The 14,990-nt window shown below is 42.6% G+C and overlaps 1 protein-coding gene across 4 annotated transcripts in view; it reads right to left on the bottom strand.

Moving 5' to 3' along the window:
* Positions 1 to 439: 439 nt before the first annotated feature.
* Positions 440 to 14,990, bottom strand: part of LOC144695807 (uncharacterized) — a 32,481-nt gene continuing 17,930 nt past the window's right edge. For 2 of the 4 annotated variants that reach the window (XM_078566798.1, XM_078566795.1), the window contains one exon: positions 440 to 1,964. In XM_078566798.1, the coding sequence (XP_078422924.1) occupies positions 553 to 1,437 (885 nt within the window). In that variant the 5' untranslated portion in view covers positions 1,438 to 1,964 and the 3' untranslated portion in view covers positions 440 to 552. Of the gene's footprint in view, positions 1,965 to 8,078; positions 8,218 to 13,319; positions 13,442 to 14,990 lie in introns of those variants that run through there. The other 2 variants (XM_078566797.1, XM_078566799.1) reach the window with 2 other exon arrangements.

Here is a 14,990-nt window from a genome sequence, read left to right as displayed (position 1 = left end):
TCAAGGCTCAGGTCCAATTTCATCAGAATCTCCCAAAAACCCTAGCATTCTCCCTGCGCGATAGCAGAGAAAATAGTTGCTGCTCATATCAACTCCGCCACAGATAACCACCACCTGTTACATTATTTCATTTCCCATTGAGCAGTTAATGTTAAAAAAAATGGAAAGGATCAGCTGCGAGGCCAATGAGAAAAGTGCATATGATTTTCTGGATAAATTGAGAGGAATACATCTGAAATTGGCTGTGTATCAGTGTAAATTGTACAAAATGAAAAGGCCAGGTAACTAGATGGAGAGTCAATGCTGTGTTTGATTTTATTCAACAGGGACAAGATGTGGATGGTCATCATGCTCCTAGACAGTGCCCTGGTTGAAGTTCTGTTCATGCCATATGATGTTCCCCCTTTCTGAGCTCCAGGCAAGAAAAAATCTACAAGAATGTGTTTAAAACAAAATTTATTTCACATTTATCCAGAATACTGAACTACATTGCAGTTATTGGGGTTATTAATATCAGCAGGAACAAACTCCAACTGTCAGAATGAACGCAATTCAATCCTGGGTATGATTAACACCAGCAACGGCAGACTGCACATCCTGCTGTCGCATATGAACTCGCTGGTGTGTCAGTAGGTGGGATGACTGAGTGAATCTCTTCCCACATTCAGAGCAAGTAAACGGCCTCTCCCCAGTGTGAACTCGCTGGTGTGTCAGTAGGTGGGATGACTGAGTGAATCCCTTCCCACAGTCAGAGCAGGTGAATCGTCTCTCCCCAGTGTGAACTCGCTGGTGCCTCAGCAGGTGGGATGACTGAGTGAATCCCTTCCCACAGTCAGAGCAGGTGAACGGCCTCTCCCCAGTGTGACCTCGCTGGCATGTCAGCAGATCCCTTTTGCATTTAAATCTCTTCTCACAGTCTGGACATTTAAAAGGTCTCTTGTCATTGTGAACAAGCTGGTGTCTCTGCAGGTTGCATGACTGAGTAAATCCCTTCCCACACGCGGGGCAGGTGAATGGCTTCTCGCCAGTGTGAACTAGCTGGTGCGTTAGCAAGTGGGATGAACGATAGAATCCCTTCCCACACACAGAGCAGGTGAACGGTCTCTCCTCAGTGTGATTATGCTGGTGTGTTAGAAGCTCACTTCTGCTTTTAAAGCTCTTATCACAGTCAGAGCATGAAAAAGGTGTCTCATTGGTGTGAATAAGTTGGTGCCTTGTGAGGTGGGATGCGCAAGAGAATCCCTTCCCACACACACAGGTGAGCGGTATCTCCCCAGTGTGAACATGTTGATGGGCCACCAGTTCCTCAGAACTCTTAAAGCACTTTGCACATACAGGGCAAATGAAGGGTCCCTCCTCAGTGTGACCTTGTTCATGTATCAGAAGGTGCGATGAATCTGTGAATCCCTTCCCACACTTAGAGCAGATGAATAGCATCTCCCCAATATGAACCCACTGGTGTCTGACCAGGTGGGGTGATATGCTGACCCACTTTTTCCAGTGACAGTAGCTGATTGCTGTAAAAGTAGTGAGACTGCCTCTTCAGATATTTAAAGCTTTATTCATAGTCTGAGTATTTAAATTCTCTTTACCTGAACTTGTGTTAGCAGGATAGATGAAGGAATGAATCACCTCACACTCAGAGCAGGCAAATGGCTTCTCTCCGCTGTGCATGCAACATTAAGTCCCAACTCAAACAGGTACTTGAATCCCTTCCCACAGTCCCAACATTTATACAGTTCCCCCCAACTCCAGTGTTACTGTACTTGTGTCTCGACAGGCCAGATGATCAGCTGAAGCCTCATTCAGTCACAGAACATGTGTACAGTTTCTCTCCACTGTGAATGGTGCTTTATGCTTCCATGTTCAAAAACTGATGACATTCAGGTCCTGATGGGTTGACTATCAGATCTCAAAGTGATGTTTGGGTGGAGCTCCATGTCTGCAAATCTCCTTCAAATATCCTGTAAAATTAATTCAAAACAGGGAAAGGGGAAGGTGAGGGAGAATGCAGAAAGACAAAGACTGGTTGTGAAATTGAGCTGAATGAGTCCGGTAACGTGTGGGACTGAAACCGGAAAAAATGAGCATGAAAACTGCCCGAATGTCATAAAAATCCAAGTTGTTCATTAATGTCCTTCAGAGGAGGGAATCCACCACCTCCTCTGGGCCTACACAAGAATCTGGACTCAATGCAAGGAGAGAGATAAAGAGGTGAAAAGAGGGAGCAGGGAACAAGGAAGGGGGAAACTTCATACATTGACCAGAAACATGACCAGACATTTTGAACACTGTAAAAGGAGGTTACAAAAGCCATTTCTGTCAGGCCATGTTAGAACTTCACAGCATTCTCTCTTCTTGTTTCCTGGTCCAGGATGGCCGCACAAGTGCTCTGCTGCACATTGCTCCTAATAGAGATGGCAGACATTAACCAGGGTCTGTCACAGGGAGAAGCCCTGCAGATGCTAGCCCACACAATTAAACCCAAGACCAGAATGAGAGGAGGTCTCATTGAAATGTATGAAATTCTCACATGGCTGGACAGACTGGGTGCAAGGATCATGTTTCCTCACGCTGGGAGGTCTGGAACAAGGGGTCACAGTCTCAGGGTACAGGGTAGGCCATTTAGGACTGAGATGTGGAGAAACTTCTTCACTAGAGGGTGGTTAACCTGTGAAATTCTCTATCATAGAAGGCTGTGGAGGCCACATCAGTGAATATATTTAAGAAGGTAATAGATAGGTTCCGAGGCTCTAAAGGCGTCAAGGGGTATGGGGAGAGAGCGGGAGTATGGCTTTGAGATAGAGCAGCTTATATTAGACTTGGTGCTGTGACAGGATCAATTAATGACCTCAGAGTAAAGGCACCTCTAGGTAGCAGCAACCGCAATATGATTGAATTTTACATTTAGTTTTAAAGAGAAAAGTGTGGGTCCAAGACCAGTATTTTAAACTTAAATAAGGGCAACAATGTGGACATGAGAGCCAGCTGAAGTGAACTGGGAAACTAAGCTAGAGGATAATCAATATTAATTGATCAATAGAGGAGCAGTGGGAGACATTTCAGAAGATATTTCAGAATTCTCAAAATAAGAATATTCCTTCTATAAAGAAAAGTTCTGAGGGGAGGAGCCACCAGCCTTGGTTAACTAAAGAAGTTAAGGAAAGCATCAAACTTAAGGAAAAAGCACATAACTGCACAAAGATAATTGACAGGTCAGACAATTGGTCAGAATATAAAGAACAGTAGAGAATGACTAAAAGGTTAATCAGGAGAAATAAATGATAGTATGAGAGGAAGCTAGCTAGAAATGTAAAATTAGATAGCAAGCGCTTCTTCAGGGATTTAAAAAGGAAAAGAGTAGGTAAGGTGAGTGTTGGTCCTCTAGAGAGTGAGAATGGGGAGTTAATAGTAGATAATAAGGAAATGGCGGATGAAACGAACAATTATTTTGCTTCACGACAGAGGATACAAAAAACATTCCAGTAAGAGCCATAAATCAAGAGGTGGAAGGGAGAGGGGAACTTGGTGAAATTGCAATCACTATGGAAGCCTTACTGAGCAAACTGTTGGAGCTGCGGGCTAACAAGTCTCCGGGTCCTGATGGGCTTCATCCTAGAGTCTTAAAAGAAATGGCTAATGAGGTCATAGACGCATTGATGGTAATTTTCCAAAAATCACTAGATTCTGGAAAGGCTCCATCAGACTTGAAAGCAGAAAATATAACCCCTCTATTCAAGAAGGGAGGGAGGCAGAAAACAGAAAACTATAGGCCAGTTAGTCTGACGTCTGTCGTGGGGAAAGTGCTGGAATCGATCATTAAGGAGATTATAGCTGGGCACTTAGAAAAATTCAAGGTAATTGGGAAGAGTCAGCGTGGTTTTGTGAAAGGGAAATCATGTTTTAAATGATTTACTGGAGTTCTTTGAGGAGTAACTTGCAACGTGGATAAAGGGGAGCTTGTAGATGTACTGTACTTGGATTTCCAGAGGCATTTGATAAAGTGCCACATCAAATGTTATTGCAGAAAATAAGTCATTGATATCAATTGTAAGAAGTTGAGGCCACAGCACAAACCCCTATAGGACTCCGTTTGTTACATCCTGCCAATCATGGTGTATGGGGTAACATTCAGCACGGATGGAAGATTGGCTGGCTGGGAGAAAACAGAGAGTATGCATAAATGGGTCATTTTCTGATTTCAACTGAGGCCTTAACTTCTTATATTTTATATCAATGACTTAGATGACAGCAGTGAAGCCATGGTAGCTAAATTTTCAGATGACACAAAGATAGGTAGGAAAGTATGTTATAAAGAGGATATAAGGAGGTTGCAGACAGATATAGACAGGTTGAGTGAGTGGCAAAAATCTGGCAGATGGAGTACAATGTGGAAAAATGTGAAGTTGTTCACTTTGGCAAGAAGAATAAAAAAGCAGAGTATTACTTAAATGGAGAATGACTGTAGAATTTCAAGGTGCAGAGGGATCTAGGTGTTCTTGTGCATGAGTCAGAAAAAGTTAGTATGCACATACAAGTAATTAAGGTGGCTAATGGAACGCTATCCTTCATTACGAGAGGAATTGAACATAAAAGGATGTTATGCTTCAGTTATACAGGGCATTGGTGAGACCACATCTCAAATACTGTGTGCAGTTTTGGTCTCCTTATTTAACGAAGGATGCTAATGCATTAGAGGTGGTTCAGAGGAGTTTTACTAGATTGATACCTGGGATGAGGGGTTATCTTACGAAGTAAGGTTAGATAGACTGGGCTTGTTCCCACTGGAGTTTAGAAGAGTGAGGGGTGACTTGATTTAAATATATATGATCCTGGACGGTCTTGACAAGGTGGATGCAGAAATGATGCTTCCTCTTGTGGGTGAGTCCAGAACGAGGGGCCATCCTTTTCGGACTGAAGTGAGAATTTTTTTTCTCTCAGAGGGTTATATGACTTTGGAACTCTCTGCCTAAGAAGGCGGTAGAGGCAGGGTCATTTAATATTTTTATGACATAGGTAGATAGATTCTTGTTCGGCAAGGGAATCAAAGGTTACCTGGGGCAGTTGGGAGTGTGGAATTAAATTAGTAATACAAACAGATTAGTCATGATCTTATTGAATGGCAGAGCTCGATGGGCTGAATGGTCTACTTCTGCTCCTATTTCATATGTTCGTAACGGCAGAGCAGATTAGAGGGCCGAATGACCTACTCTTGCTCCTATTTTCTATGTTTAAACCTCTTCCCATCTTTCCTCATCGAAATCTTTCATTGCAACCCTCTATTCCCTTCTCCCTCAAATGCTTGTCCAGATTCCACTAAATATCATCTGGCCGAGTTATTTAACCATTCCCTTTGGTGGTAAGTTCCACATTCCTAGCACTCCTTGAGTAAAGAAGTTTCTTCTGATTTCCCCATTGGATTTCTTATATTGATGGCCTCTGGTTATGCTCTACATCAGAAGAGAAAACATTCTCTCTGTATCTACTCTATCAAAAAATTTAACAATTTTAAATTCCTCTAGATGGTCCCTCATCTTCTCAGCCTGCTCATCCTTTCCTAATATGTGTAACTGTACATTTCTAATATCACGCATGTAAATATTCTCTGCACCCTCTCCAGTGCCTCTATATCCTTTTTGTATGGTGACAGAACTGCATGCAGAACTCTAAGTGTGGTCTAACCAAGGTTTAGTATAACTTCCGACTGTTCAATTCTGTCTGCCTGGAAGTAAAGCTTAGTGCTTGGTTTGTTTTTTTCCTTATGGCCCTGCTGACCTCTGGTGCAACCTTTCGTGACTGATGTACACGCATTCCAAGATCCTTTTGTTCCTTTACCTCACCTAACCCTAATGCTCTTTCCAAGTAATAAATGATCTCCATATTCTTCCTACCAAAATATACTACCTCATATTTCTCCATGTTGAACTTCATTTGTGAATTATTTCCCCATTCTGCAAGCTTATTAATATCCTCCTCTTAAGTTGTTGCAATCCTGCACAGGACTGACCATCTTCGCTACACCCCATCCCAAATCTGGTATAATCCTCAAATTTAGAAATTGCGCTTTTGATTCCAAAGTCCAAATTGTTAATGTAAATTGTGAACAGCAGTGGTCCCAGCACTGATCCTCCTGGAACATCACATCCCATCATCTGTCACTTTGTATGACAACCTTTTATTCCAAGTTTCTGTCCTCTGTCTTGAAGCCAACTAGTAAGCCATTCTGTTAAGTCCCCTGACTCCACATTCTCTGACGTTATTGATTAGTCTATTACGAGGACCTTAACGAAAGCCTTTTGAAACTCGAGAAAAATTACAACTACTGCATTGTCTACTCTATGTTACCTCCTCAAATAATTCAATAGGGTTGGTCAAGCAAGGTTTTGAAATCCATGCTGAGTATTCATTATATTTTTCATTTCAAGATTTCTTGTATTCTTTCCTTCAGTAGGGATTCCATTATTTTCCCACCACCAATATTAAACTGACTGAACTATAATTCCCTGTTACATATTCTGTCCTCTGTCTTAAATATAGAAATTATGTTAGCTTTCCGCCAGTCCTCTGACACTACAACCTTTTCTAACAAATTATTAAATATGTGTAAAAATGTCTCTGCTCCTATTTCTTCCTAAGTTAGAAGTGAACAACTTGTAGTGTCAGCAAGTGGGTTGGACGAATATACCATGTCCATCCACAGAACATTTAAACAATCTCTCTCCAGTAAGAATGAGTGATCATTCATCAAATTCTTTCACCTTTCAAAGATGGTATGTTAACTGCTGGGAACACCAAGTAAATCCCTTCGCATACATGAAATCATAGAATAATAACGGAACAGAAGGCAGCCTTTCGGTCCATCAAGTCCAAGCCAGTTCTCTGTAGAGCAATGTAGTCGGTATCATTGCTACATTCTATCCCCAGGACCCTGGAAATGTATTTCCCTCAAGTGCCTATCCAATTTCCTTTTGAAATCACTGAATGTCTTCATTTCCACCACCCTCATAGCAGCAAGTTCCAGGTAATTAATACTAGCCTTTTCATGTGCAGCAAGTGATAAATTGCTGGAGAGAGGTTGACCCAGGGGGATCAAGGTCAGAATCTATTTACAACTAAGAAATTAAAGTGGTGCCATTACATTACTGGGTTTATTTTATAAGCCACCAACTAGCAGAAAGTTATGGAGGAACAAATTTGCAAGGCACAGTTATATTGTGAACTTTAATTATTCCTATATTGACCAAGATAGTGATTGTGCATAGGGCAGAGTGGAAGGAAAGAGTTTCTGAAGTGTGTTCAAGAACATTTTCCGGAACAGTGTAACTCTAGTCCAATTAGGAAGGCGGCATTGCTGGATCTGGCTCTGGGAAATCAAATGGGACATGTGGTTCAAGAGTCAGTAGAGGAACATTTAAGTGCCAGTGATCATTGTATAGGTAGGTTTGGGTTGACTATAGAAAACAAAACGGGGCAATCCAAAGCAAAAATTAATTAATCAAGAGAGGGTCAATTTCAATGGGGTGAGAACATGCTTGGTCAACTAAATTGGAATGAAGGAGTGTCAGTCAAAGCTGTAGATGAACAATGGGCAGCCTTTAAAGAGGAGATTCAGGTACAGTTAAAGTACGTTCCCATGAGTGGTAAAGGCTGGACAAACAAATTCTGAGCTCCAATGATGACAAAAAAGATAGAGAATAAGATGAAGCAGAAAAAGAGTGGATCTGACAAATGTCAGATGGATAACATACGTGAGAACTAGGCTGAATACAGAAAGTTCATAGGGCAAGTGAAAAATGAAATAAGAGCCACAAAGAAAGAGTATGACAAGAGATTGGAGGGCCAACGTGAAATGAAATCCAAAAGTCTTATATAGGCATATGAATAGTAAAAGGGTGAGATAAGGAGGGGTGATTAGGAATTTATGCATGGAGTTAGAGGGCATGGCTAAAGTACTAATTCAGTACTTTGTGTCTGGCCTCACTACGGATGAAGATGCTGCCAAAATCATAGCGGAACAGCTGACACACTGAATGGGTTAAAAATTGACATGGAGGAGATATCGGAATAGCTGGCAATACCTTAAAGTTGATTAGTTACCAGTACCAAATCAGATGCATCCGAGGATACTGAGGGAAGTAAGGGTGCAAATTACAGTTGCACGGGCCATAATCTTTCAATCCTTCTCAGATATAGGGGTGGTGCTTAAGGACTAGAGAATTGCACATGTTAAACTCTTGTAAGTGTGTAAGGACAAGCTCAGAAAACCGCAGGTCAGTCAAGTTAACCTCTGTGGAAATCTTAGAAATGATAATCTGGAACAAAAGGTAACCGTCACAAGGACAAATGTGGATTAATTAAGGAAGCAAACAGGAATTTATTAGGGAAAATCATGTTTAAATAATTTGATTGAGTTTTTTGATGAGGTAGCAGAGAGGGTTGATGAGAGTAAGGTAATTGATAAACTGCCATGTAAAAGGCTTATCAGAAAAGTTGAAGCCCATAGAAGGGACAGTAGAAGGTGGAAATGCAATTAATGGAGTTACAGAAATCAGAGGATTGATGAATGGTTGTTTATCAGACTGAATGGTGGTAAATAGTGGGGTTTCCCAGGACTCAGTACGAGGATCACTGCTTTTGTCTTTTAATGCACACAGTCTGTTTAGAAACCTAATCTCACCTAGAATCTACCTTTCTTAATAATCTGATATTGAAAAATTGCTAGGCCCAACAGCTTCTCTTCTAGTTCAAACTGATAAAACAATGAAGAGCTACACAGAATGCCATGAATCGACTTCTGCATTCAACTGCCATCCTGAATCAAACCAGCTCTTAATTGGTTCATCAGTATTTCTAGACTCGGTTATTTGAGCAATAACTGCAATAAAACAAAAGAAACTTACTGTGGATGCTGGAAGTCTGAAAGAAAAGAGAAAATTTAACAAATACTCAGCAGGTGAGGCAGTATCTGGAAAGGAAAACAGCGTTAACGTTTCAACATTCCAGGATATAGAATCTTCAGGCGAGACAGGGGAGGCGGTAAAAGAGGAGGAGGCATTGCATTGTTAGTTAAGGGGTCAGTTACTGCAGGAAGGAGTAATGATATTTTGGAGGGTCATCGAATGAAGCTTTGTGGGTAGATCTTAGGAATAAAAAAGGGGCAGCCACATTGTTAGGTGTTTATTATTGACCCCCAAATAGTCAGCGGGAAATTGAGGAGCAAATATGTGCACAATTTGCGGAGGTGTGTAAAAACAATAAGAATAGGATAATTATATTAGGTGATTTCAACTTTCCCAACATTAATTGGGATAGACATAGTGTTAAGGGCTTGGATGGAGTGGATTTCTTGAAATCTGTACAGGAGAACTTTTTAGGTCAATATGTAGAGGGTCCAACAAGGGACGGCGCAGTGCTGGACCTAACGCTGGCAAATGAAGCCGGACAAGTGGCTGAGGTGGTGGTGAGGGAGTATTTTAGTGATAGCGACCACAACATGGTACAATTTAAGCTTGTTATGGACAAATAAATAGACGAGTTGCAAAAAATGTTTTGGACTGAGGGAAGAGCGGATTTTAGTAAAATAAGGCAGGATCTGGCCAAGATAGACTGGGAACAGCTACTTGTGGGGAAATCTACAGAAGAGCAATAGGGGGCGTTCAAAAAGGAAATGGGGAGGGTACAGGCTCAACATGTTCCCTTTAGGGTGATAGGAAGCAGTAACAAGCCCAGAGAACCATGGACTGACCAGAGATATTCAAGATACGATGAGAAGGAAAAGAGAGGCTTTTAGCAGGTACAAGGGGATCAGCGGAGGCATTAGTGGAGTACAGAAAGTGCAGGATGGAGCTCAAGAGAGCAATTAGGAGAGCAAAGAGGGGATATGAGAAAGCTCTGGGTGGTAAAGGTAGGGAAAATCCCAAGATATTCTACAAGTATTTCAATGGGAAGAGGATAACCAGGGAAAGAGTAAGGGCCCATTAGGTACCAAGGGGGCAATCTATGGGTGGAACCAGAAGACATCAATAGAGTGTTGAACAAATACTTCACGTCTGTCTTCACCCAAGAGAATGAGGAGGATGGTATGGAACTCGGGGAGAGGGGCTGCAAAGTTCTTGAGAAAATTGATATAGGGAGTGACAAGGTATTGGAGGAGTTGGCAGGCTTAAAAGTGGACAAATCTCCAGGTCCGGATGATTTCTGTCCCAGACTGCTGAGGGAGGGAAGGAAGGAGATCGCAGGGGCTCTGACCCTAATTTTTAATTCTGAAGGAGCGAATCTACCTCCACTTGGAGAGGCAAGGTTTGATCAGGAATAGTCAGCATGACTTTGTCAGAGGGAGGTCATGCCTAACAAATTTGATTGAATTTTTTGAGGAGGTGATCAGGTGTGTAGATGAGGGTAGTGTAGTTGATGTAGTTTATATGGATTTCAGCAAAGCCTTTGACAAGGTCCCACATGGGAGACTTAGAAAGAAGGCAAATGCACATGGGATACATGGTAATTCGATAAGGCAGATTCAAAATTGGCTTAGTTGTAGGAGACAGAGACTGATGACAGAAGGCTGCTTTAGCGACTGGAAGCCTGTGTCCAGTGGCGTACCATAGAGATCTGTGTTGGATCCCCTGTTACTCGTCATTTATAGAAACAGCATAGATGACTATGTCGGGGGTAGGATTAGTAAGTTTGCGGATGACACAAAGATTGGCCGGGTGGTTAACAGTGAGGTTGAGTGTCCTGGCCTACAGGAAGATATAGACGTGATGGTCAAATGGGCAGATAAGTGGCAGATGGAACTTAACCCTGAAAAGTGTGAGGTGATACACTTTGGAAGGAGTACTTTGACAAGGAAGTATTCAATGAACGGCATGGCACTAGGAAGTTCTGACGAACAAAGGGACCTTGGCGTGTGTGCCCATAGGTCTCTGAAGGTGGAGGGGCATGTTAGTGAGGTGGTGAAAAAGGCATATGGGACACTTGCCTTTCTCAATCGAGGCATGGGTGACAAAAGTAGGGAGGTCATGTTGTTGTTGTATGGAACCTTGGTGAGGCCACAGCTGGAGTACTGTGTGCAGTTCTAGTCGCCACATTATAGCAAGGATGTGATTGCACTTGAGGGGGTGCAGAGGAGATTCACCAGGATGTTGCCTGGGATGAAACATTTATACCTGGAAAAACTCAGCAGGTCTGGCAGCATCTGTGGAGAGGAGCACAGTTACCGTTTCGAATCCGAATGACCCTTCAACAGAACTAAGTAAAAATAGAATAGAGGTGAAATAAAAGCTAGTTTAAGGGGGGGTGGGACAAGCAGAGCTGGATAGAGGGCCAGTGATAGGTGGAGATAGCCAAAAGATGTCACAGACAAAAGGACAAAGAGGTGTTGAAGGTGGTCATATTATCTGAAGAATGTGCTAATTAAGGGTAGAAAGCAAAACAAGCGAGGTACAGATAGCCCTAGTGGGGGTGGGGTGGGCTGAAGGAATCATAAAAGGCTAAAAGGTAGAGACAAAACAATGGATGGAAATACATTTAAAAATAATGGAAGTAGATGGGAAAAGAAAAATCTATATAAATTATTGGGAAAAAAAAGGGGGAATCGGAAAAAGTGAAGCAGCATTTCACTTGCACTTCCCTCAATTTAGTCTACTGCATTCGTTGCTCCCAATGCGGTTTCCTCTACATTGGAGAGACAAAACGCAGACTGGGTGACCGCTTTGCAGAACACCTTCTGTCTGTCCGCAAGCATTCCCCAGACCTCCCTGTCGCTTGCCATTTCAACATTCCACTCTGCTCTCATGCCCACATGTCCATCCTTGGCTTGCTGCATTGTTCCAGTGAAGCTCAATGCAAACTGGAGGAACAGCACCTCATCTTCCGACTAGGCACTTTACAGCCTTCCGGACTGAACATTGAGTTCAACAATTTTAGATCATGAACTCTCTCCTCCATCCCCACCCCCTTTCTGATTCTCCCTCCCCCTTTTTTTCCAATAATTTATATAGATTTTTCTTTTCCCACCTACTTCCATTATTTTTAAATGTATTTCCATCCATTGTTTTATCTCCACCTTTTAGCCTTTTATGATTCCTTCAGCCCACCCCACCCCCTCTAGGGCTATCTGCACCTTGCTTGTCTTGCTTCTACCCTTAATTAGCACATTCCTCAGATAATATCACCACCTTCAACACCTCTTTGTCCTTTTGTCTGTGACATCTTTTGGTTATCTCCACCTATCACTGGCCCTCTATCGAGCTCTGCTTGTCCCTCGCCCCCCTTAAACTAGCTTATATTTCGCCTCTATTCTATTTTTACTTAGTTCTGTTGAAGTGTCATTCGGACTCGAAGTGTTAACTGTGCTCCTCTCCACAGATGCTGCCAGACCTGCTGAGTTTTTCCAGGTATTTTTGTTTTTGTTTTGGATTTGGATTTCCAGCATCCGCAGTTTTTTGCTTTTATGAAACATTTATGTTATGGATAGAGGTCGGATAGACTTGGGTTGTTTTTGTTGGAGCAGAGATGACTGAGTGGTGACTTGATCGAGATGTACAAGATTATGAGGGGCATGGACAATGTAGATACGGAGCAGCTGTTCCCCTTAGTTGAAGGATCAGTCACGAGGGGACAGAAGTTCAAGGTGAGGGGCAGGTTTAGGGGGGGTATGTGAAGAAAAACATTTTTACCCAGAGGGTGGTGACGGTCTGGGATGTGCTGCCTGGGAGGGTGGTGGAGGCAGGTTTCCTCACATCCTTTAAAAAGTACCTGGATGAGCACTTGGCACGTCATAACATCCAAGGCTATGGGCCAAGTGCTGGTAAATGGGGTTAGGTAGGTAGGTCAGGTGTTTCTCACGTGTCGATGCAGACTCTTTTGGCCACACAGAATCTACACTGTGAGATTCTGTGATTCACGATATGCAGAATGAATTACCTTGTAATAAAATGGTGCATGTAAGCACAGAACCGGAGAGAAGTGGACTTACGCCGGAAAAACTGTCCCTGACTATGAAAGATACTGTATGGAGATAAATCTGGTAAGCCAGCAGCGCATGGTTAGAGATGGGCAGCAGTAGAAACCTGATTTAGTCATGGTTGGTAAAAGTAACAAAATATGAAATATAGCTGAAATACACCCATCTTAGGGGAGGAGGAGCTTAGACAATGCTAGAGGGGCGATCAGGGAGGACAGAGATGAAACATAACAACGGATGGACATGGATTCATAACAACAAAGGAGCATAGCAGCTCCCAGCCATGAAACTTCTCAGATAACGTAGCATAGTACTAAAAGTTCTAAATTGTAGACGAACGCTCAAAAATACTGACCTCTGAAACTACTTCACTATCAAATTTTGGAAGCTCCTGCAGCTGTAAAGATATCAGAAGCACTCGTCAGAGAGGATTCAAAAAGCAACACCCGGGAACAATCTTCTGAATGGGGTGACGTCACCGCGCAAATACGAGTGCGTGATTGCCACAAAGCATCCGCACGCCTGAAGCCACTCTGCACCTGCGCAAACTGGTTAGACAGCTGGACCGGGTTAACAGAGGCGTTCCGATGACATCAGTGCTGGGGAGAACCACGCATGTGCGGGCAGGAGTTGCTCGCTGTGATTTCAGAATACATCCCAACACTGGGGTCTTGGGATATGTTGGTCATTGTCCATCTCGCTCTTTCTCTAATTTATAGATAATTCCCTCTTATCCTAACATAGGGGCCCTCATAGGTGGAATGACAGAACCTGGGGGCAGATGCTTGGTACTCAGGACAAATGTTATAGCAGTTCTTTCAAATCTTACATCAATATATAAGGTTTTGTGAGTATGGGAGATGACCAAACCGCTCCTGGGACCTATTTCCTGTCGAGAACACTCTGAGTTGTTTTTTTTTCCATTTCTCTCCTTTTCTGTCTGTTGGCCAATGGAAACTGCTATGTCCTGGTTTCATAAACCGCTCAGGCCAAATAGTTAGGTTGCATTGATACCGAACAGCATATTGTGGTCTGAACTGGTGCTCAGACTGGAACTTTCTTTGAAGCGTCCTTTAGCAGTTTAACCGTAACTGTCCCAGACTGATGTCTATTTCCACTCAGCATTCTTTCAAAGGAAAGAGGGGCGCACTTAATATGGCAACATCCTTGGTAAAATTCCAGTAACAAACAACTAAAGCCCAAAGTGATCATTCTGCTTGAACAAATGTTGCAGATAGGGGTCAACTCTTGTCCAGTTTTTATTTTCAACAATGCTCCCATGCCAGGCTGGCGTGCTAATGCTTACTACCTGATAAGTTGTCTTATCTTACAGGTCTGTCTTCTGTGGATTAACCTTCAACCCTTGGTTGATAGTTGCAGCAGTTCTTTCAGCAATCTCAAATAGCTTTCTAGACTAGAGTCAGCAACAAGAAATCAGCATCCACAATTCAATTAAGCACTCAAGCTGGTTAAACTGAATTATAGCCACAGTCATTGGACGATGGAAAATGAAGGGTGAATTGTGAAATCCTTGTGATAAACAAGTACAGGAGTCCTGCTGGTACTGGGATGTAAAGGGAACTGACAAAAATCTGTTTGATTTGTCAATTGGGTAGATACAGAGAAACTAGTTTCACTAGTCGAAGAATCAAGAACAAGGGGGGCATAATTTCAAAATTAGAGCTCGGACATTTCAGAGTGAAATCAGGAAGAAATTCTTCACACAAAGGATAGCAGAAATGTGGAACTCTCTCCCTCAAAAGACTGCAGATGCTGAGGTCAAGTGCAATTTTCATGGCTGAGATGTATAGGTTTTTGTTAGGTTAAGTATTTCAAGGACTGTGGATTAAAAGTGGGGAAATGGACTTAAGATCCAGATCAGCACTGATCTAATTGAATGGCGAAGCAGACTTGAGGGGCTGTGTAGCCTCCTCCTGTTCCTAAGTTTCCTGTGACACTCTCAGACATGCCCCAGAGTATCAGAAAACCCAGAAGGGAAAACCCAGCATGCACACTCTGAGATGAG

The sequence above is a fragment of the Cetorhinus maximus genome, chromosome 21 (assembly GCF_964194155.1).
Source record: "Cetorhinus maximus chromosome 21, sCetMax3.hap1.1, whole genome shotgun sequence".
Lineage (NCBI taxonomy): Eukaryota > Metazoa > Chordata > Chondrichthyes > Lamniformes > Cetorhinidae > Cetorhinus > Cetorhinus maximus.
Note: the sequence above shows the minus strand (reverse complement) of the source record. Positions and strands in the feature narration are given on the sequence as shown.